Source organism: Equus przewalskii, chromosome 23, assembly GCF_037783145.1.
Source record: "Equus przewalskii isolate Varuska chromosome 23, EquPr2, whole genome shotgun sequence".
Lineage (NCBI taxonomy): Eukaryota > Metazoa > Chordata > Mammalia > Perissodactyla > Equidae > Equus > Equus przewalskii.
The window spans coordinates 13,551,966-13,577,749 of NC_091853.1; the positions used below are offsets into that span (position 1 = coordinate 13,551,966).

General features: G+C 38.4%; 2 protein-coding genes across 5 annotated transcripts in view; both read right to left on the reverse strand.

Annotated features, from left to right (window-relative positions):
• Positions 1 to 212: 212 nt before the first annotated feature.
• LOC103567034 (torsin-1A-interacting protein 2-like) overlaps positions 213 to 25,784 on the reverse strand; it is a 36,492-nt gene continuing 10,920 nt past the window's right edge. For 2 of the 4 annotated variants that reach the window (XM_070591724.1, XM_008543625.2), the window contains exons 2-6: positions 21,449 to 21,624; positions 10,732 to 10,909; positions 8,186 to 8,707; positions 6,725 to 6,826; positions 213 to 5,586 (exon numbers count right to left, since the gene is read on the reverse strand). In XM_070591724.1, the coding sequence (XP_070447825.1) occupies positions 4,832 to 5,586; positions 6,725 to 6,826; positions 8,186 to 8,707; positions 10,732 to 10,765 (1,413 nt within the window). In that variant the 5' untranslated portion in view covers positions 10,766 to 10,909; positions 21,449 to 21,624 and the 3' untranslated portion in view covers positions 213 to 4,831. The remainder of the gene's footprint in view (positions 5,587 to 6,724; positions 6,827 to 8,185; positions 8,708 to 10,731; positions 10,910 to 21,448; positions 21,625 to 25,784) is intronic. The other 2 variants (XM_070591726.1, XM_070591725.1) reach the window with 1 other exon arrangement.
• LOC103567022 (torsin-1A-interacting protein 2) lies at positions 19,019 to 21,094 on the reverse strand. The gene has a single exon (XM_008543619.2). It carries the CDS (start codon positions 20,949 to 20,951, stop codon positions 20,556 to 20,558), a length of 396 nt encoding a protein of 131 aa, XP_008541841.1. The 5' UTR covers positions 20,952 to 21,094; the 3' UTR covers positions 19,019 to 20,555.

Here is a 25,784-nt window from a genome sequence, read left to right on the forward strand (position 1 = left end):
CACACGAAGAATGCTAAATGAGCACTGCGGTGGGTTCCAGGCAGTGCCTGCGCCGGTTCACTCTGCAAATGGCCGCCTGACCCTCACGGGGTTCCTAGGCTCTTGAACTCACTGCCAACCAAGAGCAGTTTCCTTTCCCACCATTAATGACCACAGGCCCATTTCTATAAACTTGCTGTTTTGGAACTTTAATCAAGAATCAGACAACCGAGAAAAATGAAGGAGATTTATTTTTGGTAATAACCAGACAACTAATTTGAAAAAGGCACATTCTTCAAAATCCATAAGAAATCAAAAGACATCGTGGTTACATAAGGAAAAAGGGAATGCCAAGAAATCTGACATTAATACTGGAAAAGTCCACTTATTTTTTGTTAAGTAGGAAAAAAACAAAATGCGGTTGGGTTTAAAAGTCAATGGGCTGCTGCTTTGTTTTATGATGGGGATGGCAAATAGATTTAAATCTCTCATCATCTGATCAGCTGGGAGCAGAGGCCTGGAGCTCGTGTTGACAATGCTGAGGCCCACTTTGGACACAGGGCGGAGGGCTGTGACTTCTGTGGACCAGTCGTGACAAGCACAACATCCTCCTGCCAGCTCTACCCGACCACAAGGTTACTAAGCTGGCTGCTTCCTGAGCACAAACGTTCTTTTTGGTTCAGGTAAGTGCTCCTAGCCAAGGGCAAATTTAGTTTACGAGCCTCAAGGAGGAAAAGTGGGAGGTTATTTCCCAATATAGGAATCAATCTATGGATTTTTAAAGACATCAAAACAAGTGAAATAGACACCGCAGGTTCTACTGGGAGGAAAGGCATGGAAGACAATTATTTATATCTTTACAGATTATTTACAGATTAGGGGATGCTAATTGTGTTCTTAGGCCATTTGGATAAGGCTAGTGCCCTTCCCTAGTTTATCTATGTTTCTAAAAACAGCTTGAGAAGCAATGCGTATAGATACAGAAGGGAGAGGGCAGTGTATTAGTTGGAAATGAGTTTAATAGCCAAGTCTCAGTCTGAATGAGGCACATTTAGGCCCCCATTATCAAGTACTTCACAACCTAACACCTACACCTGAACATGAATAGGAGTCAGGCCTATTTTAGAGCCATCTGGAGAAACAGTTTTACACGACTGTCATAACTTCATGGGGTTCTCTCTAGGATGGGTGACGTCTTCTTTGCAAATATATTACTATCGATAACCAGTATTTCCCATATGACTCATAAACCTCAGCATTTTATAATCTCATGAACACCCTTGGAAAAATTTTTAAATAATCATTTCATCATATTTATATAAATTATGATAAAGAAGTGATTTTTAATCACTGATAATATTCACAATACATATATAAAAACAAACGACATTCCCATTGAACAAGCGATACACAGTGTTCAAGGTACTTTAATTTTGAAAAAAACAAAACACAAAAGCAACATGACTTTTCAACAAATTCTAAAATAAAATATATTATGCTCAGATTGGTGGCCAAAATATTAAAATGAAGACTGACATTTGTAAGTACATATTCAACTTGAAAACCAGATTAAAAACTGCTTTTATAAAATGGTATGAGGGCTTTACAAAGATGTACCTGTTTATTTTTATAAGTGTTTTATTGTCAAATGGTAAAAGAAAAAGGTTTCATGTTGCTATTTGAAAGTACTTCTCTACAAATAAGTTGTGTATGGACATACGCTTTCTTCCCATTAAATAGTAACCTAAGTGGATATATTTTATATTTTCTACTTAACATTAGTTTTTGAAGTGCTAGACACCTGTATATGCTGCATAAAAATTTTGGTCAGACACATGAAAATATAGTCCTGGTGAAGATCGTCTTGCTGCATTACTGTCACTTTCACATGCCAAATTGATATGTTTGCTATATTTTAACATCAATGAACATTATGCTTCGTGTCTTTAACAGATAAAATTGTAAATCAAACAATTAAAAACCATCAAAGGGTCAAAACCACCTCAGCTTGGAGGCTTTCAAATAAAATACATTTAAATTATTTTATTGATTTAAAAAACAGAAATAAAAACAACAGCATTACTACATTTAGTGACGTAAATCCCCTGGAACTTCTCTGCCATGGAAACTAACGAGGAACCCTAAAGTTTACCCTAAAGTAACTGGGAAACCTAAAATTTCCAGGGGAAAAAACTCGAGTCCAGAGACAGTTTCTGATTCCCCTACTTGCTTCCAGAACCCTGGGATTACTCAAGAAAGGATTTATATTAATATATAATGTAACGAGAGTTCTGCAATAATAATTAAATGGTGATGTCTGGGTATCATGTATGGCATCCTACGCTCACAAGTCATTGTTCTAAGTCAAATTACCTATCACAGTAATGAAAGATGAACTACCAGACACACAAAACAAAATCTGAAAACTTGAAAAATGTAAAAAACAGCAACTGAATAGAAATTAAGCTAAGGGTATATTTAGATAATAGATTTTAATTATTTGTACATTTAAAAAATATATAATTTTATGCTTTAAAACTTATCATTTTATTCCTCAGAAGACCCAGAGCTAATATACTGCTTCTTTTTAAAATGATTTTTGAAATAGTGGACAGAAAACTGACAAGAGTTTCGGTTGATTGCACTTAGACATGGAAGGAAAAGTGTTTTTAACAAAGGCTAAACAGTAAAAAAAAAAATTGTGACTTTTTGAAATTTTTCTAAATTATATTGAAAGGAAATGATGAAAAACCACATTCAACTGAATGAAGAAACAAGAGTATTTGTCTCAACTGTGATCTGAGTTGCTGACGGGGACCAGATGGATCTGAGGTAGCACGCATCAGCAGGCCGATGGGATAGTTTACAAGGCACCATTGGTTTTGTGATGTAATGCTAACATCTGAGATCTATGCTATATAGATTTTTCTTCAATTTCCTCTGATTTTATATTGGACTGATACAGATATTATACTCACTATGATTTAACTTTCTGTCCAGGCAGGTCTTTCCTCAAATCTCTTGGAAAATTCCCTCAGAGTCCCAAATGAAAACAGTTCCTTTAGCTATGCCCCTATGCTCAACTGAGCACAACTGGAGGCCTTGGCTAGAAGAGGTTTATGTATTCTTTCTGGAACAGATCTTTTCAAATAGATTCTTCCTCCATGTCTTTGAGATCCCTTCCGAGGTATTAATAAAAATCCCTACGTCTTCTTAGCGTTTCTGAAAATCCTTCCATACTTTAATCACGTGACTTCTTAAATATATACATACACACATACTCACTCTCATAGCAGCAGAGAGGTCGAAACCTAGCTGAACCACGCCAGGATCATGGTGATAGTTCCTAGGTACATCATGTAATGGAACAGACCCTTTGTTAAACAGAGCAAGATCATTTTACTGGAATTCTGCTTTCAGAACTGAAATGCAAATAAACGACGACTGTCTCCAGAAACACTGCTCTCAATCTCAAGCACAATCACAGACCATGGTCCAACAATTAATATTGGCCATTAAAACCTCTGAGAATCTATCTAACATTTCTACTTCCTCTAAGCATAACATCTCTTGCATGTCTCTAATTGTTAACCTGACAGGACTAGCTGGTCAAGAAATAAGCTGCCTTATATAATGTTCCATCACTGCATAACAAGAAAGAGTTTGGTAAAGTTATGCCAATCTGCCCATATAAAACCTACTATTCAACTGAGATTAGAATCTCTTTTGCTTAAAAGTCACTCAAACTCTCGTCCTAGGCTACTAAAAAACTCCACTCAGGGGAGACAGAAATGACTAACAGAAATTAACAGAAGCATCAGAAATATGCTACTGAATACTAGTTTATACATTCTTCTGTTCACCTGTAGTTGTTTATCTTTCATAAATAGCGTGTCTATACAACAACTCTACACATTTCATTCTCTTCCTACTCATGAGTTTTAATACATTCATTTTTTTCTACCCATTTCTTATCTTCTAAGATGTTTTTTCACGTAATTGGTGGTTTTCAAACTTCATTATCAGTGGAATTCCTTGCTCCAATTCAATCTTAATGGAGATTCCTAATATATAAAGTAGCCAAAGGAGAACAGCTCTGATACAAAGTGGAGGGGTGCCAGGAGACACAGCCTGAAAATCACTGCTCTAAGTCAATCAGGAAAGTTGACGTAAAGACAGTCAATTGGAATTTTTTCATTTCCAACATTTATAACCAACTTCCCCATTGTTTCCAATGAGTACAGCTAGTTCCACCTCAGCTCATTAACGGAATAAAAGCACAGTGCCTTACAGATAGCTTTTAGATAAGTATTTGAATTTGTGTTTCTTTTTTTTCATACTATTCAAAAGTGCAAATTAGTATAAGATGTAATCCCACAATAGGTTATTAAAATATTTAACATGTGATAGAAAAATTTTCTAAAAATTATCACAGCTTCATAACTGTAATTGCTTTGGTGCAAGTCCACACTCTCCAAAGGCTCTTCAGAGTGTCAAGAAAACAAAAATCACTCTGTACTTACTCTGAGAAGAGTATCTTCCCGTGCAACGATTCTGTGGAAGATATATTTTTGCATTTAAAAAAAATTCCTCAGTTACATATACCATGCTATATTTCAAACCTGATTTGCTCAAAAGGCAAGGGAAAAAAATCAGGTCAATTTTTTAGCTTTGTCAAGCTTAGATTAGAAAGGTTTTACAAAAAGTGAAAAGTGAAAAATTAAAAATTATTTTCTAAAATAAGCTCGTTTGTGCTCTCCTCACATTCATCAATCTCCTTCCACGTAAATGGAAGTCTTTCAAACTCTTCAAGGAACCCACGCCTCCCATGACCACTTGCAGGCTTAGCTCCTCAAAGGCACCCCTGCTCCTCTATGCTCCTCACTGGCTGGACCGGCAGCACCAGGTGTGAAATTCGGCTCCAGAGCCCACTCAATTTATCTGAGTCCATGTGGTTGAAGGAGCTGGGAGTGTCAGAATCGGTAAACCTGGCCCAGAGCAAATCTCTCACTTTTTCTTCTGTTTCTCTTAGGCCAACACTTGCTTCCAACGTTTCCTCGTCTAGTAGAACGGTGAGGACCAGGGCCACATCTTTAAAGGCAGCGTTCTCATGGTCACAATACTTGTAGAAGATCAAGGTGGAGCCTGCGGGAAGGGACTCAAAGCGGTGCACCACGGCAGCCTTCTGGCCGTTCTCGAACCCAGAGCTCAGCTCCATGTCGACCAGGAGCTTGACCGTGTCGCTGTCATGCAGGGTTCTTCCGGCCCCATCAATCTGAATGGCAGAGACTTTCTGGGAAGAGGTGTAGGCATCTGCAACATGGTAGCTCAGGCACTTCAGGGTCTCTCTCCCCTCTCGAGCGGCTGTAAGGATGATGGTGGCCGGCTCAGTGTGGTGTGAAGCATTGAGGTGCTTCTGGAGAAACTTCCGTCCTCTCTGCCACAGAAAGGAACTCTGGCCTGGAAATTTATCCTTCAATTGGCTGAACTGAACCAAGAAGGCCTCCAAAGCTGGATTGGGCACTTGCTGGGCTGGAGAGGAATAGTAGCTACTAACACAACCTAGCAAAACAAGAGTCACAACCAGGAAGCCAACAAAGATAGAGCCTGTCGGAGAATGAGAAAATACAAGACAAAATTAGAGAGAATGTGAGTCAGAAATAAAGCCTGTGGTAAACTGAAATGAGGTAGAGATACTGTCAGATTTTACTGGTTGTGGTTTCTTTTGCCTAAATCATTTAAACTTTCCACTATTAAAGCCGGTCAGAAATACCTTTGCTCTAATTTCGTAGATTTAATTATTTGAAGATACAAAATCTTTGTTAAAAGGTAAGCTGCCATGGCCGAATGGTTAAGTTTGCGCACTCTGCTTTGGCTACTCAGGGCTTTACCGGTTCAGATCCTGGGTGTGGACATGGCACCACTCATCAGGACATGCTGAGGTGGCGTCCCACATGCTACACCTAAAAGGACCCACAACTAAAATATACAACTATGTACCAGGGGGATTTGGGGAGAAAAAGCAAAAATAAAATAAAATAAAATGTTTCTTTAAGGAAAAAAAGGTAAAAACTAAGGGGGCTGGCCAGGTGGCCTAATGGTTAAATTCAGTGCACTCTGCTTCAGGGGCCCAGGTTTGGTTCCCAAGCATGGACTTACACCACTTGTCCATGCTGTGGTGGCATTCCACATACAAAATAGAAGAAGACTGGCACAGATGTTAGCTCAGGGCGAATCTTCCTCAAGCAAAAAGGGGAAGACTGGCAATAGACATTAGCTCAGGGCAAATCTTCCTCAGCAAAAAAAAAAAAAAAAAAAAGTAAAAACTAAGTTTATTTGTTGCTATAACTAATGATGTGATTTAGAAATGAACTATCAGGATATGCTTCCACCTTCTCACAGTACCTACTACCTGTAACAGGCCATTTTTTTCTAAAAGGTCAAAATGTAAAAATGCCACTTGAGAAGTTAATACTCTCTAATTGAAAAGGCAGTTTTAGTTTCTTGTTTATGAAAAGCTCTTCCTCCTGTGGGAATTCCCATTTTGTTAAGGATGGCAAAATATCAGCCAGCACGCCTAAAGGAAAAATCTCTTAAACTCCATTGCTCTATTTTACTATTACTTACTATCAAAAATTTTTGAAAAACATGTTAATACTGTTTAAATCTGCTAGTTTTCTAGGTATTTTCTTTGAGGATTTCTGAATGTGAATCAACACTTCAGTAAGACCAGTTTTGTTCTCACCATAGTTGCAAAAATCCTTTTTATTAGTCTTTCTTAAGGTATCATGTACATTCTCTTTATTTTCTTCCAATTTTTGTGTTTCTTGTTGATGACTTTCAGCCTCTGGGGAAAACAAGGAACATTATTTTCAGACAGCACTCTAGTGCGAGTGTGTACTATACCTTTATACTTCTTACTAAACCAAAGCATTATTTGACTGAGAGGAGTTTACTATGTAAAATTTTCTTTCATGCAAAGCTCACTTTTTTCATTAAGGCTCACTATCACTTTTATTCTACTTAGAAGAATAAAATGAAGTGCTGTGAAATTCATTTAAGGATATTCTTGCTACATTCACGGTTCCTCACTGGCCCTTACACCAAAGACAAAAAAACAAGCATCGTAATATTGCAGCCAAATCTATCTAAAATGTGATTCGACAAAATGTACAAAATGAAGAAGGGATTTAAGAAGTGCTGGCTGTGCACAGACTCAGCATCACAGGGCAACGACGCTTTACTTTTAGTGTTCAAGTCTCACGTGGCTCCTCAAGACCCCAGGTGTACAAATAACACAGGCTCTAAGTGTAGGGACAGGAGAGACTACCCTACAGGTGCAAAATAGCTTACAAAAGCAAGTTTGACCCTCTTAGTGAAGGAGGTATGAAAGGCAAGAAATATAAGGATAAGGAAATTTATAAACTGCATAAAAATAGAGGTGTGGGCTGAGACATCAATCTTAAAATGTGTGGGTGAAAAGGAGGACAGTGTTTTGTAGAACCCCAAGCTAAGTCACTCTAGAGTCTAGATGTGCACTTGACCCCAGCCAGGTACCGCGTAACAGTGAAAGCTGAGTGTTCCCCATAACCCTCACTGGAAAAACAACTCAAAGAGCATACTCTGTTAACATAAAGCAGCAGAGTCGTCTTCACCTATATGGATAGTTCACTTAGTTATATCACACCAAAAAGCAGGTTTTAAAAATATATCACTGAATCTAAGGACTGACGGGATCTTTAATGATCACCTACTCCAGCCCCCTACCTTACCTATCATGACAAAAGGTCCTGGGATATTAAGGGCTTTACATAAAGTCACATAAAGAGATGTGGCCGGGTTGAGATTAGAACAAGATTTCTCATCTCTTAGTTTGCTTTTTGCGTTATATTAAATTGCTATATATTAAAGGCCTGAGGTGAATTTTAAAAAGTCATGGCCATTTTTATCAGACTGCATTAATATAAACAGTAAATAAATAAAGACACTGTTTAAAAATGCAGTTAATGTGTGGAAAGCAACTTGATATAGTGGAATGAGCTAGTCTAGAAGATGAGAAACCTCATTCTAATCTCAACTCAGTCATCTCTCTTTACATGACCCTGGGAAAGGCACAAAGGCCTTAATCCTCTGAAAAGAAGGCCCCGACCCATTCTCAGTAACAGAGCAACACAAAACAGGACAGAAGTTCAGGGGGTTCTCTCACCTGGCGCCAGCTCTCGCCCTCGCCTCCTCAGTGTCTCCTGGCTCTCCAGCCCCGCACTGGAATGACCAGGACTCTGGGCATCCTGGGGGTCTGCAGCAGATGGCTCCCGTGAAGCTCCAGGTCTGGCGCTCGCTTCCTCAGCGAGGGCTGCAGGGCCGCTCCCTCCGTGTGCATCCGCTCTTCCTACCTTCTCACCTGGAGAATGGCTGGGTTCTGGATCCAAGGGGTCCTTACCCAGATTTTCTGAAGGGCTGGGATGCCTTTCTTCTCCATCCTGACAACTCTGGTTGTTCTCATGTTCTGTTTTATCCTTTGGAGATTTCCCATCATTTGTTTCCTTTGGACTTTCTGATTGATCACCTGTATCTGCACCTGCTGGGCCTATTGTTTCTACCTCGTGGTGATCTTTGTTAAGACCAGAGGCAGGGTTTGGGGTCTGCGCTTCTTCAGTGGTACTTGTGACTGCGGTCTCCTGTGCCTGAGAATTTATTGATGGGTCATTTTCCAAATCCTTTTGAGAGTCTAATGAGATAAAAATTTATAATTTTTATTGAAAAAAATTCCCGTATATTTTTGTATTTTAACAAGGTCCCTGATTAACAGTAATATTTATATAGATTTTTAGGGTTTACAAGGCAATTTTCCTAAACATTATTTCTTTTGACTTCCACTAAAGCTGATTAACAAATTTATCAAGTTAATAAGTAAACATGAATGCTAATGAATAAACAAATTTATCATCATGTTAATAAATCTAACAAGTAACACTAATTGTAAAACTCTTTTCAACAACAGAACCAACTTTTGGTTATTTTAAATACATCCTCTTCCCCAACGAAATAATGGATCTGTGCAATGATCATCAATAGCAACTAAAACCATTATGCAAAAGGCTGGTAAAGAGTCTTATAATAGATGAACCAGACTGACAACGGTTGAATGCTCTGATCAATCTCAGCATTACAAAAAGAGGGAAAACCGGCTATCATTAACCTCCAGATTCAATGGAATAGAAAGCATACCCATACCAGCTAGGAAGTATTCTTGCCAAACAACTGAACCTGAATCTGAGCAAGCTTCAAGAGCTGCTACTGGTTCCTAAGAAATACAGGGATAGACGGATATATTAAATTATGCCTCAGGAATGCAATCGGCAAACCCAGAACGTGGGAAATTCCAAGGGACAAAAGACTGCTCCTTTAGTAACAGCAAGAAATAAAAACAAACGGCAAGAAAAGAAAAAAAGGAGGGGTGACCTATTGATCAAGAGAGACTTAAGAGACACATCTACCAAACGCAATGTGTGGACCACACTGTTCAGATCTGGTGTCCAACAAATCGATTGTTAAATATTTATAAGACAATCAGGGAAATTTGAACGCCAGATATTTGATGATACTAAGGAATTATTATTCATCTTTTAGGTGAGATAAGGGTATTGTGATAATGTTTTAAAAAAAATTTTTTTCTTGTTTTTCAGAGATAAGTGTTCAAGTACTTGTGGCTAAAATTACATGTCTAGAATTTGCTTCAATTAAATGCTACGGGGGAAAGGAGAAGTGAGGGAGTATAAATGAAACAATATTAGCGATATGCTGCGAGCAGATGAAGCTGTTTGATGGGTAATGGGATTCATTTCATCTTGCTCTCTACTTTCACATGTTTGAAATTTCCTATGGTAAAGCTTAAAAAAAAAGAGCAACCTAAAAGATCTATCAATCAAACGCAGTGTGTGGTCCATCTGTAAAGAAAAAAAAAAATCCCAACTGTGAAGAAAAAAACGATTATGAGACAATTTGGGAAATGTGAATACTGGCTGAATATGATGATATTAAGGGATAACTACTAATTTGTTTTTTAGGTATACTAATGCTATTTTGGCTATTTTTTTTAAAAAATCTATTTTTAAGAGACGTAAATTATTTACAAATAAAATGACATAATGTCTTGGATTTGCATTTAAATACCAAGCCAGGCAACAAGATCAGCATTATGCAGGTATTAGTTGAAGCTGAATGCTGAGTACATGGGGATTCGTTATTCTGTTCTACTTTTATATATTTAAAAACATCCTTAATAAAAGATTTAGGTAAACATGCCCTTCTACTCTTCTGAAAAATCTACTCCATATTTTGCTTCTTTCCTCTCTCTTATACATACATATGAGCACAAGGAAGAATTTAAATTTCATCTTTCCCTGTAATTGAAAGATCTCCTCTAAATATATAGCATACCACAATTTTCTTGGTTTCTTTAAAATATGACTCTAAATATTTGTCTACCATGTTTTTTTAAGACGCATTGCATTTTTCCAAGACTATAGGTTCCTATTATTGGAGTCTTTAAAATATTAATCTTCCTTATAATTAGGGTCTGGAATTACGGTAAAAATCCAGTAAATATGAAATAACCATCATAACAAATTAATCAATGAAATTAACTTTTTTACATCCAAACTCCAGGTTTTAGTCGTCTGAGGCTTCCTCTCTTAGCACAGCCCTAGTTTTCTACAGCACAAAGCTCAGTGCTGTACAAACTAGTCTTACCCTCCGGAGGGTCCCTAAGTCCTCTGTCCGTCATGTTTTTGTTTTCTCTCTTCAGACTTCGGGATACTTTTTGTTACTGTCTGGTATTCCTTGTGAAGATGTCTTGTTTCTTCTTGTCCCAAGTCCCAACAGATTCATGCTTCCCGTGGACCCGCGAAACAAGGCATACATACAGTGACTAAAATAAAATGAAAACATTAAGTGACTTTTTATTCATACATGAGAGAAATGCCAATTTCAGCTTTAGTTACTAAATTTGTTTAGTTTGAGTAATATTTCCTCTCTGAAACTTTTCTAGTGAAGAAAAAATGTTTTCTGGCTTTCATGAGAATCATACTCCAAATTCTAGAGCGCAAATAGAAAAAAGCTTCAGATTATTAACCTCGCATAATGCCATAATCTTCTAGTACACTCCAGTGTGGTTCAAAGGGCGTAAAAAGAGCAAGTGACCAGAATCTTATCTTTGAAACTGAAATAAAAAGTAAATCTTAAGGGGCTGGCCCCGTGGCCCAGCGGTTAAGTTCACGCGCTCCGCTGCAGGCGGCCCAGTGTTTCCTTGGGTCGAATCCTGGGCGCGGCCATGACACTGCTCCTCAGACCACGCTGAGGCAGCGTCCCACACGCCACAACTAGAAGGACCCACAACGAAGAATATACGGCTGTGTACCGGGGGGGCTTTGGGGAGAAAAAGGGAAAAAATAAAATCTTTAAAAAAAAAGTGAATCTTAAGAGTAGAAATTTAAGTCACTGTTTAATCGCTGATTTCCTTATGTCTTCAATTTCTGTCCCATACAAATTTCTCAGAGTGCCTATCAGAAGCTTTCACTTCTCATTAACAAGTAACAACATACAGGTGATACCTACAAACTAAGATGGCTGCCTTGGTCTTGGGAGTAGGAAACACGCATTTAGAATTTTGTCACTGCCTTCTTAGTGGTTTTGTCACAGTATTCTTTTACAAAACATGGAGACAGATATCTCTTTATACAATGCTTCTTTATGTGGTGCTCAAAGAAGACTGATATATAAACTACTATGAGCTATACACAAAAGGAATTGAAATCAGAGGCAATTTATAAGCAACAACTTTATATCATTTTACAGTTAAATCTTATTTTTTGTCAAAAACACTACTACTCAAAGTTACTTAACCTTCATTATCTGTAAAAATGGTTAAGGACTGCTATGAAGATTAAGCACGAAAATACATGTGAAAGAGCTTTGCAAAGTGTTACATTTTTTCTGATAGTCTAGAGCTTAGCCAACTAGTCTTCTTTGTGTCTTTCTCATGGCACTCTTCTGTAAAATTTAATTTTAAAAATTAAAATCTTTAATCCCAAATGCCTAGCAGTGCCTAGTGTAGAGTGAGAACTCCATATTTTAACTAAAACGCATACGAGTAAATGGATGAATGTATGGATAAAGAGTGGTGCCAATTACAAGAGTGGAGGGGAGGGAGGGACTGGGCACAGCCTCCTTTCTGCTGAGGAACACATCTCAGATTCGGAGGGTTCCTCGCCGCCCTTTGATTTTCTTCAACCTGCTGGGACTCGGCTTCCGGCTCTCCTTTTCATTACCATCATATGTTGCAATGAGGGTTTCTCTCTTATCCCAGTTCATGGCAGAAAATAAAAAGTCCCAGTCCTTTTCAGATTTCTTTAAAAAATGTTTTTCTGCCAGCCCCAACCAAGAAAACAACGGGTAAAAAGTTTCCTATGCACCAGTAACAAAAATTTTAGAAACCAAAGATGCTATTCATAATAACTACCAGGTACCTTGTAGTAAAAAACCAGAAGGTACTCCATAATAAATCCAACAACGTACATGCAAGACTTTAGAATGGGGTGAATTTTATGGTATGTAAGTTATATCTCAATGAAGCTGCTTAAAAAAAGGACTTGAGAGAGAAATGTATAAAACTTTATTGAACATAAAAAAACACCTAAGTAGAGAAACATATGTGCATAGACAGTAAGACTCAGAACCAACGATGCCCGTTCTCTCCAAATTAATCTCTAAATCATTGCAGTTTGAAACAATATCTCAAGACAATTTTTTGATTGTTATATGACTCTTACAAAGTGGACAAGCTGACCCTAAAATTCACAAAGAGCAGTAAGGGATTAAGAAGAGTCAAGATAGTTCTGAAGAAGGAGGGGGGCTATCTTTACTAGCTATATCAAGACTTATAAACTTATAGCAATAAAAACAATATGACATAGGCACAAGAACAAACAATATACAGAACAGAGCGCCAAGAAACATATGCACACATATATAAAGGAAATTGGCTAAGTGACAAAAGGGAAAGAATGAATTAATGACTATTTTGGGACAACTGACTATTCATTGGGGAAAAAATTGGATTGCTACCTCCCACCTGACACAAAAATCAATTCCAGATTAAAGATCTAAATGTAAAGAGTAAAATTTTGAAATTTTCAGAATATCAAATATCTTTAAAATGTCAAGGGTTTCTTAAGCAAGATATAAAATACACAAACCATAAGGGAAAATTTGACAAACGTGAGCACATAAAAAATGTTAATTTTTATACAAATCCTCAAAATCAAAGTTAAAAGATAAATTCACTGACTAGAAAAAGAGCAACACATATAATCAGCAAGGGATTAATATCCAGAATACATAAAGAATACCCAAAATCACTAAGAAAGAAATAATACTACGGAAAAAAAAAAAGTGGGCAAAAGAGATGAGCCAGTAGTTAAGAGGAAACCTAAAGGTTTAATGAATCGCTAAGAAGGGTCGTCAGGGAAATGCAAAATAAATTACTGATGAAATAGAATTTCACAACCACCAGACTGGCAAAAATTTAAAAGTTAGGCAATACCAACTATTGGTGAGGATTTGGAGATAGAGAAAGCTCTTACACCCCACCAGCAATGAGGTAAAGTGTTACTACAACTTTGGAGAGCAATATGGCAATATCTACTAAAGTTAAGACACACCTATCTCACAATCAGCAATTCTGCTTCTAGGTATATACCTTAGAGGAATTTGCTCAAGTGCCCAAAAACGTTTGTAGCAGCATTGCTTAAAATGAGGGAAAATGAGAAAACAATCTAAATGTCCACAAATAAGGAAGTAGATTAAAAAAAACTGTGGCATATTCTCACAATGTAATATTATATATGGCAATTAAAGAATCATGTATCTCAAAAATGTATGACAGTATTAATGCATTTATATAAATTTAAGAAACATAAAACACTACTACATTAGGTGATTCAAAAAGAATTGAATGAATGGAATAAAAATGAAGCAACTACTCTGCACACCACAACATGGATGAGTGAAAAATATGGTGAGTGAAAGAAGCCACACGTAAGGGGAAAGGCCAAATGATCCACTTACATGAAGTTCGAGGATAGGCAAATGGTTGTTTGCCTATAGCCTATGGTGACAGAAAACAGATCAGCAGTGACTGGGGAAAGGAGTGCCGACTGGAAAACGGCATGAGGAAAACTTCTGGGGAAACGAAAGTGCTTCATATCTTTATTGAGGTGGTGGTTACAGGTGTCACCAAACTTAAAATCTGTATATTTTATTGCATACAGAATATCCTCAATAAACTTTATTTCAAATAAATAGAAGTGAATGATTTCAAAAATGTATTACTTGATGACTACGTTGCAGCCAAAAAACCACCTGTAAAGGAACCATCAGATATTTCTATACTCTTACAAATGCTCAATGTACACCTGTCTTGTCCATGAGGCACACATCATTCCTGTGGCCCATTTCCTTCAGACATTTGTAACATATCACTGCTTGCAGCTGAAATGGTATTCCCCCCAGGCTGCAAGAAGTGGTACAAACACAGAATTTCTCCACACATTCTCGCAAGAAGTCACATGGTGGGGTATCTGGGAGATCTAGAGGCCTCTGTCCCAGAGGCAGATCAATCTTTTCAAGTGTCCAATCCATACCAGGAAATGTGTACATCAGGAACCTCTGGACTGCTTAATGGAAGTGAGGCCAAGCCTCTTCCTGAAGGAAAATGGGGTTGGTAGAGACTTTCCGCAGCTGTAAGAAAAACCATTGCATAAGCATGTCCAAAAAAGATACCTTTGACGGTATCTTTTGCAAAAAGGAACTGATGAAGACCCAGGGGGTTCATACTGCACAAAAGACATTTACTGTTAGTGACTCCCTTTCAAGTTCAATCATGAAATGTTGGTTCTAGTGCCCCCATACATGGAGATTATGATGATTCATTTTTCCACTTAAATAAAACAGTCCCATCACTGGCAGTTATCTCCACTTCCCTGTGACCCTGAAATTTGCAGAAAAACTTGTATCATTTTGCTTTAACTGTGTCTGTGAGGGCTTGAAACAGGTTAAAGCTACAAAGTTTTATTCTCCAATTATTGAGAATGCATCAGATGGTAGGCTGAGGGATGCCTTCCTTAATTTGACTTCCTAGGTCTTCTCTAAAGAGGGACACAAATTTTCCTCTGCAAATGTGGCTGCCCAATGCTCTTTTATGTACCCTTTCTGCTCCATCTCATCGTACCAATGGTAAGTGCTTTGACAACTTGGTAGGTGTTCACTGTCTGGCACACCAAATGACCTGTGCACTGCTGTCACACAACCAAGTTTAGCAGATCCCAAAGTACAAACTAAAGTGCTGTAAGCATAACTCTACAAATTGATGCATATTACACGCTTATATATAAATTTGTTACTGAGTAATAAAGTTTTAAAAGTGTTTCATTCCTTTTTATTGCTCTGTACATTAAATATACATAAAATTTAAAAATTGAACACATGAATAGAAAGGATACACGTCAACTTCCATTTAGTGCTTGCTTCTGCAGAAGAAAGGAGAGGAATAGGATGGCAACAAGAGTGGGTTTCAACTGAAGCTGTAAAGTATCTTTAAGAAAAAAGTGAGGTCGATGTGGGAAAATGTTAATGTATTTTAGATGTGGGTACACAGGTGAGTGTTATTTTCTTCACTTTTCGATATGTTTGACATAGCTAATAATTTTTTTATTATTTTTTTTTTTTTGCTGGGAAAGATTCACCCCGAGCTAACATCTGTTGCCAATCTTTCTCTTTTTTTCCTCCTCAAAGCCCCAGTACAGTCGTATATTCTAGCTGTAAGTCCTTCTAGTTCTTCTGTGTGAGCATGGCTACTGACAGACCAGTGGAATGATTCCGCACCTGGGAACCAAACCTGGGCCACTGAAGCAGAGCGCGCCAAACTTTAACCACCAGGCCATCAGGGCTGGCTTGCTAATTTTTTTAAATGAGTAATAAAATAAAATACATTAGCTTCTGTGGGGAAATGTAAAAATCAAAAAGAAAGACCTGTAATATTAATTCTTTGAGTCCACAAGCAAAGAACTTACATTACAGAGGCACACTTTAACCACAGCCTCCCACACATTCTGTCACAATCAAGTGGGAGGAGACAGGACAAGGAAAAGCTGCCTGTGAGAACAAAATCAGGGCTGGGAGAGCAACAGGACCTCACCTGACCTCTACTCCATCCTGAAAACCTCCAGGCCCGCCAAGGGGACCAGGGAAGAGGAGGTGAGGGGAAGGGATGAAGACCTGGGTTAAGAGGGAAGAGACGGGTATCAAGAAGCAGTGGTATCTGCAACACTAAGATGTAAATTTAAAGAGAAAAAAAGGAGAGGGAAATTAGAAGTTGAGCAACTAAGAAGGACAGAAGAGAATCAGTGAACCCAGGATGGTAGTTTAGATATAAATGTCATCACGACAAATGGATGGGAGTCAGGGCCCAACAAGTACATATCTTTTTCTATTTTTAACCATCTTTTATTTTAGTAAATGATGCCATTTGGGGCTCTAGGGATAAAAAGCAGGTATCTCGGCCCTCAGTTTACAATCCCGCTGTGGAGACAAACAACATATGAAACATACACAACAGTAATAGCTAACATTTATTGAAGGCCTTCCTTGTGCCAGGCAGCAAAGCACTTTACGTATTAACTCATTTAATCTTCACAACAACCTTAGGATGTACGGACTATTAATGTTCCTACTATTTTACAGACAAGGAAACCCAGATACAGAGAGGTTAAGAACTTTACCCAAGAACAAACAGGCAGTAAAGGCAGAGAGAGGATTTGAACTCAGGTAGGCTGGCTGTGGGACCCAAGCTTTTAACCATGACACTAAAAAAAAAGCTTCCAGTGAAAATACCACAAAGCACCCTGAACCTAGGTTTGAACTGTGACTCTAGCATACATATGTGACTCTAGCACATATGTGCAGAATCTGCACATATCCTTCAACTTTTCTCAAACTGCTTATCTCAGCGTGTGAAAAGTCTCAGGTGATATAATAAATCAAGCAGCAATTACATGTACTATACTTATGATTATAAACAGGCCTAAAAAACATGACAAGCATTGGCCTCAGGTCATCTGTCCCTCCAGGCCTCTTAATCTTTACATGTAAGGCCATTTGACTCATGACAGGCTCAACCGCCGTCCCAAGATTAATCTCGTCCTTCACTGGAAGGGCTTTAAGAAGTTTGGGATAATTCAGCATCAAGTTCTAACAATTGGCTTTAATCTCTGTTCTGAAACTAAGACTCTACCTTATCCCTGGCTTTAACTTCTGCCTTGTTCTCCCGTACCTTTCCTAGTCCTAAAAATTTACTACGTGCCATACAACTGGCATACGTTATCGCAGTTAAAGCCCACGATAGTATGAGGTAGGTATTAATACACTACCTATTTCACAGATGAAGAAACTGGACAGAGAGAGGTTAAGATGCCCAAGGTAATTTAATAATTTTAGAATTAGAAGACAAACGCAGGTGAGCTGGCTGCAAGGCCATTATTTTTCCTCTATAACAAGCTGTGTTCCCAAGATTCCATGGAGACTCACGGCTGCTGGGGGAGAATGAAGAGATGGAAGGGGTATGGCTCATCTCACTTTCACAGATATCTCTAACACACTGATTGCCACACACTCTTAGGATGCCATGGAATTCTTTTTTGCCTGCCTGCTTGCCTGGCCTTCCTTCTCTTATAACCTAGAGATGAATCTTAACTCAGTCACCCACAACCCAGGGGCAGACCTCCTTTCTAGTAGCCTCCTCTTCCCAGCCTGCCCCAGTATGTTTCCATTAACCTTCCTCTCCCAGGTCTGCTGTAAAATAACAGGAAATAGTTATAAAACTCACTGGAGAATGGCTACCACTATGTGTAATATTATCAACTCTTCCATAGCATGAAAGTGGAGATTAATATGGCTCACGTCATCTAAAATAGTGGATAAGATGTTCCAGGTCATTTGTCGTGAGAACTTTAGGGACATACTTAAACTTTAAAATTCACTATTCATAACTAGGTAGTGGAGTATTCTAGAATAATATGCAATATTTTAAGCTAAGTGAAGTCATACTAAAAAGATCTAAGCTGAAAAGCTACAAAGCTTTCTAAATTTTCTCCCTTGCTCTATTTTATGAACTCTACACACGATGTTATTTCTAAGAGCTGACCATATAACAGGTATGTGATAATATAATCATGTCTGAAGGCAAAGTATTCTTCTTAATGTAATATTAAAATCAGTATTTTGATTTTCTCTTGCCCATATATTCACATAGCTTATAATGACATCACATAGACCTGTTGGTGGGGAGGGCTACAACAGTCCCAATTATTTTAATTATGAGAAAAATGTGACAGAGTTATAACGTGAAATACCAACAGTAACCTTCAGTCTGAGGTGAAACCTCTTTGTGTGTCACTAGCAAAGTAAATTATCTACCACTGCCTTGCAGTATTAAGAGTACTCAGTTCTCATGCTTTTAAGCCAGATAAACACCATGGATGTGTTGCTGTTGTATTTCTCAAAGTACGGTCCACAGAGCACCTGCAGAACAATGTCTGAAGGCACTGTTTATAAAATGCAGACTCCTGAGCCCCGAGCAACCTAAGGAATCAAAATTTCTCTAAGATCAAGAAATTTGAATGTTTGGACAAGCTCCTCCAGGTATTGATTTAAGAATCAATGATATAAATTCATTTAATTTGTTCTTACTATTTAAAGGAGAGATTGGTTAAAACAAAAACAAAACAACCCCTCTCTATTTTGCTGATATTTAAAATTGCCCATATGTAGAGTGTTTCTTAGTATGTGTCTGAAAAATACTGATCGTAACACCATCCTCAAACACAACACCTCAAAGCAAATTTTCACTTTTTAGAAAGAGCTTTAGGATAGTGAAGGAGTTCTTAGCCAAGGGTTAAGGATAAACTAACTAGTCTTCACTCAATTTAGCAGTCCACACAGTTTATTCAGCAATATAACAGAAGAGAACTTCATATCATGATAGACATAAGGCAGATACAGGGTAGATCTCTGGGCTCCATTCTTTATACAGACTAACAAATAACTTTAGGTTTCACAACATGTGGCGGGCATACTTTGTTGCATACCAACAGCCATTCATTTCTCACATCTTCCTTCCAAAAACAGCCCTAATTTTATTAGGAGAGACAATGTGCCCTACCCGCCAATGCCAACCCCATTCCCCTTGGCCAGGCTTCCTTGTGAACCAGTATCTTCTAGCGATATGTAAGAAGAAACCCGTAAGGGACTTTAGAGAAAGATATTCTTCCCAAATAAAAGACAGAGACTTGAAAGGAGAAAGCTTTTTGTTCCCTACTTCAGCCTTTGATTGGGATTGAAATGTCTGGAGCAGCAACAAGCCACATTGTACTCATTGAGGAAACAGCTATGAGGACAGAGGCCAACATGATAAGAATCTCAGCGGGGAAGGAAAGAAGGAATCTGAGACCTTGAGAACATTGGGTTGCTACACAAGCACTGGATTATCTAGCATCTTAAGTGGAATTTTAACATTGTTCAGTGGCCTCTGGGATGTTTTCAATAGCTTTTTCTAAGTTCCTTAACCTGAACTCTGGCTCCATGATTCTCACAAACAAGTGAAGACCAGAATGTGGCTGATGTCCGGCAAGACCTTCTTAGTTCTAAGATGCTTCCCCTACACTGTTCATAACATATATGGAGTTGAGCTTGATAACTCCTTTTGTCACCTATCTCATAGTACAGGTACTTTCCCATTTCCAGGGAAGAACATTCTAAGTTCAGTCACCACAAAGACAGTACAGTCTTTGTTTATGTAGAGCCAAGTAAGTGCATTCAGTGGCATTTCTGAATGTTTCTGTGTAATCTATGTAGATATTGCCTGATAGAATGTGACGACTCTGACAGTGACCAGTTATTGATAATGTTGAAGCCACACTGAGGATGGGCCAAACAGAGCCAATAATGAATAAATGGTTATATATGAATAAATTATATTTATATATATATATCATCACTGATTAATGTATAAGAGGTGGAAGTTAGAACAATGTAGTTTCTTCTTATAATGTCTAGTTGTTTTACTGGAATAATCTAGAATCCAGCTACAATGAGGATCCTTTCCCACAAAAATTAACACTAGAAATACCATTACAGTGCACACGGTATGGGGCCTCTCCTTCAGGTCAACTTTGTCATATGTCAACAATTAGGCTTTGGAGCTTTTTAGGAGGAGTAAACTAATTCCAAAATATAGGAAGCATGGATTAGTCTGGATCTACACGAACAGTCTGGCTGCAACACTGATTAAAATCATGCTGAACAATATATGCGTAGACCATGTAGGCAGATCCAACCGTTTAAGCAGTTCCCCAAAGTAGCGACAGTCTGGATCAGATTTAGAAAGGAGTCACTTTTCTATCTTCCTTAGGCTACTATTACGAAATCCTCTAAAGTCTCCATGATTTTGACCATTTAAGAAGTTACTTGTTTTGGCCAAGTTTTTTGTTTAAGGTTTTGTCTGTTCTGGTCAAGATTAACTGTAATGCAGGGTTAAAGCCAGCTACTCTAGAGTCATGTATCCTTTTTCTAACCAGTGGAGGACCCAGAAGAAATGGGTGGCAAGCTTTTTCAAAGGTCCACCTGGTAAGATTTTGGGGAGCCCACTCGAGTGGGAAAGACCAAGGCAGAACAAGGCTTCTATTAGCAGGATTATCAGGATAACACTCAGGGCAGTAATCAGCTCTGTTAATACGGTCTAAGAATACTTGGTAACATTCATTTTCAATAAGCTCAGTTTGGTACAACCAATGGCCTAGTTCTAAACTAGGGAACCACTGTTGCCCACAGTCAGGGCAATGTGAATTATCTGAGAACATCTGGGCCTAGAGAGACAACACAGAAAGCAATGTAACAGTTAAGAGGCAACAATGACAAAGAGAGACACCCAAATAACCAGTCCTATTACAGGTTTGGTTTAGCAATTTCTCAGTCCAACCAACATTACTTGGAGAGGGTTAAATTTGGCTTGCACCTCCGTGCAATTCTTCAAGATTTCGTTGTCTATTTTTCACTCAATCGCAACTCAGTCTCTGAACTCAGGGACCGATCCAGTCTATAATGTTATCAGTCACTTACTAGCAGCACAGATCTCAGAATAGCTCCTTCAAATCCCAGCTTCATAAGAAAAGATAGGGCTCTAGTCTAAATTAGTTATTTTTTCTTGTGTGTTATCAGTTGGTGGTGTGATGCAGAGACACTTGGCTTACTCTGCTTTGCCAGTAAGTTATTATGTCTGCTTGCTGAAACAGAGGAGCTGACAGGTCCAATGGGTCTTTTGTGGGCGCTGGCACTCTTGCCGTTGTAATACACGTACCCAAGTCTTAAGGCCTTGGCACTTTACAGCGATGTAGGGGGGTCAGGAAAACCTGGTCGAATCTTCTTGAGCGTGGATCCAATGAAGTCTTTCGTAGGAGGACCTTAATCAGGACCCAGTCACAGAGAAGTAGCTGATGCTGACTTGGTTGGAGGGTCTGGGAATGCTTCACATACCTGTAAATGATAAAACTTCAGACGACTCATATGGGCTTTGAGTTGCTCACAATATTATTAGAAACATGCATTTGGAAATCATTTGGGTCAGTCAAGACGGATGAGAATTGTCTCATGGGTTTCCCCATGACAATTTCATATGGGTTAAAACCAATTATCCATTGGGAATTATTCTTATGCTTATTTAGGCACTAGGAAGGGTTTTGGTTCATTTAAGATTTGTACTAGCTTAATTCTTTTTAGGACTATATTTCTTTTTTCTACTCCTTTTGCACTTTGGGAATAATAAGGTCTGTATAATTATGTTTAACCTGGTAAAACTTAGAGATTTTTTGTATATCTTTTCTGTGAAATGGATGCCATATATGCTATTCCCATAATGTGTGGGATAACATTAACAATGGTGACAACCTTTTCATAATAGACTTCAATACATCCAGAAAAAAGCTTACAGAATTACTAGATAGTATTCTTAATAGCTAACCATAGGAAGTTGGACAAAATCCTTTTGAAGGCTGAAAAAGAAACCAAGAGGGGTATGTCTCATTGTCCATATCTATCTTTATAGGTTTACTCACATTGTAAGTTTAAGAAGGCAAGTACAGCACAGTCCTGAGCAATTCTTGGAAAATACACAGTAAATCAGTGAGAATTTGCAGATGTTTATCGTCACCTTTTTACTCCTTCATGATACTGACTCTAACAAGTAAACAAGGTAGGGTAGTAGGATGTATGGACTAACTACGCAACCACTCAGGGAGCGCCACAGATCATCAGAGCACAATGTATACCCTGCCTTTCTCCAGTGTTCTTTTCATGAATTCTGAGGCTTCATCCTGTGAGACCGCAAAGGGACACGGGGAAGGTGTGAGTGTTAAAACTGTATAAAGATTTGGCCTGAAAAGCAGAGGGAGCCTTAGCTGTGGTAAGCCAAAGCATTTTCCTTAGAGACTATCAATAGTAGTTGTGATTCTCAGATTTTAAAATGGCAAGTTTAAAGGGCAACTGAAGAAGAGCCTCTGACGGTGCTGCAACATGGGGCCTATATTTTGATGGGAGCCCCAGACGAGGTGAGAGAGAGTTGGTGTAGATATACTGATGTGTTTTTTGAGGTTAGGTAACAATGCATGGGTGAGGGCTATCAATTCAGTTCCTCTAGCAGAGGGAAGAGAAGGTAGGGTTCTTGACTGAACGACCCGTGTGGTGACAACACAGGGCATAACAGATTTCTTTGAGGGTCTATTGACAAGAGCCACCAGAGTAAAAGTTTCAGTTGCTGAGTTGGGAAATCTTGAGTATCTAGTACATGGGACAGACAAATGATGAATAAAACCCACATGCTCATGGGGTTTAGCACAAAAGTTTGTAGTAAAGTTATATGACTAAGTCTGATATTGAAAAGATACAGAATTTTGGATTTTTACAGTGAAAAAGGGAAATGCAATTAAAACCACAGCAAGATATTATTTCACATCCACCAGACTGGCAAAAATTAACAAGTTTGACAACGGGGGCTCTACATGCTCTAGACAAAACCAACCCTCCCCCAGGACTCCACATCTCATTGGACAGGGTTAAGAGGAAGCCCTAAAGCTCCAAATGCTCAGAATAAATCCGCCCTTCCCCTAACCTCCATTTCTCCAACTTCAAGAGTCAAGCAAACACTACAGCTCCAAGTACTCCTGAATCAACAGAACCCTAGTGTTCCACATGTTCCAGACAAGACCACCCCTCCCCTGGTCCTCTCCAAACTTTGGGCAAGAGTCAAAAGAGGGCCCCAAAGCACTAAGTGTGCAGAATAAGATCACCTATTACCAGCCTCCTCACTCATTCCTTAGACTTATCAATACTGGATGAGCAAAGAGGGCCTCCCGAAAATGCTCCTGGCCAGATTCTCAAACTCCACTCCCCCACACTCACAGCTTCACTACCATTATCTGCTTGAGAGCATCACAACCAACCAGTCTCATCATACCTATATCCCTGTTTATGTCGATCACCACACGAAGCCCAGAGCTTCCTGCTTATACCTCATCCCTTTAGTCTCTAATCCTTACACTACTCTAAGAGTAAGAGGATGACATCCCCTCCTCTTGCTTTACTGATTTTTTCCCATTACACATATACCATTTTGATATATTACGTATTTTAGCTATTTATCTCTACTAAAATATAAACTCCTCGAGAGTAGTCCTTTTTGTCTTTTTATTTACTGCCGGTACGTGCCCAATAAACACTTCTTGAATGAATAACCAGCACGAAAAAAGAGTAACTTGAATCCTTATACCCTAACGACAAGAGCATAAATTACTACGACCATTTTGGAATTAATTTGGCATTATCTAGTAAAGCTGAAGGTGTGCATCTCCTGTAACTTAGTAATTCCACTCTTAGCTATATACCCTAGAGAAATTTGCACATGTGCATTTAAAAACATGAATAAAAATATTCATGCTAGTTCTTTGTGTAATAGCAAAATAACAGCCAAACTGTCCGTGAACAGGAGAATGGATAAATAAATTGAGGTATTGCCATATGATGGAATACTGTACATACAGACATAGATGAAACTCAAGAATATGGAGCTAAAAAATAAAAAGCAAGTAGCAGAAGAATACACAAGCACACACAATTATATAGTTTGCATTTACATAAAGTTTCAATATATTGTTTAGGAATAAATATGCAATAAAGCTAAAAAGAAAAGGATAAGCACAAGGATTATTATTACCTTTGATGAGAGAGGGAAGGGGATGGGATGGGCAGGTATACAGAGCATTTACAGATAATCGGAAATGTTTTTTCTTTAACTAGGTGAAGGTACAGGATTGTTCACTGTATCATAAATCCTGATAGCTTACATAGTTGCGATTCAATATTTTATAATTAAAAAAAAAGAGTAGAGAGGAAATGCAATGGACTAGAAAAAGAGACTAATAGGAAAACCAAACTTTCACACTGTGGACAAAAAGAGCAGAAGCAGTTACTCCGCTCAGAGGCAAAGCAGGTGACTGACACACCGAGGAAAAGAGAAGCCTTACAGAAGGATATAGATCTTCGTCTTTCTCAATTGTTAGCAACTATCTCATCCCAGAAATAAGGTAAAGAGGCCTACCTAATGCTGGTATGAAAAAGAAAGTTTATCTTGGCATATTCCACAAAGGCGGGCATCTGTGGGCAAGGATGTTGTTATTTCATATGGTGCCTTTGTGCAAATTAGAAAAAGGCACCCTCCTGCCAGGCAAGATACAACCCAGAGAAATTCACACAGCCAGGTATTTAAGAGTACCTAACCCTCTGAGATAAAAATACTAAATAACAACAGCTAAGACTTATTGAGTGCCACTATCTGTTCTAAACACTTGCCATGTATTAACTCATGCAGTCCTTACAAAACTCCATTTTATGGTTAGGGAAACAAGAGAGGTTGAGCAACTTGCCCAAGGTCACACAGGCCGTTGTAGAAAAATCAGTATCTGAATCCAGACTGGTTCCAGAGCCTGTAGCCTTTGCCACTGTTAAGATATTGCCTTTCTGGAGCAGTGACAGTTAAACTTTAGAAAGCCCTTTCATAAGCTGTTTGCGAAGCTACAGAATACTCTTCAATTGTGCGTATATATTGAGGTGTGGGTGGGAGAAATCATCTCTCATAATTTTCCACTTGCATACAAAAAGATCTAAGACAGGTTTCAGAGAGTCCTGAATCCTCTGAAATTATATATAAAAATTTTTAAGTATATATGTGCATTTTTTTCCGGAAAGAGAGTACATACTTTTAGACTCCCAAAAGAATTTTAAATAGTCCAGAACCAGTAGGCATTCGTGGTTCCTAATCATTATGCTATCTCAGGCAACTTCCATTCCCAGCAGATGCCCCTCCCCAGATCTCATTTTGGACGGATGTCCAACAACTAGCATTCCTGTAATAATTTCACTCTCTCGTTTTTATTAATTAGACATGTAGACTTGCCAATCAGAACTTCTAATAAAACAAGAAAAAACCAGTGCTACTAACTTTGGTTTAGAAATTTTCAATGTTTTAAATTACAGATAATATGCAAAATGCCCACATCATAAAGAAAGATTTAGATATTCTGGATTTATTTCCTTCCTCAACTCCATTAGCTTAAGTCAAAAGAAGTTAATTTAAGGCAAATACA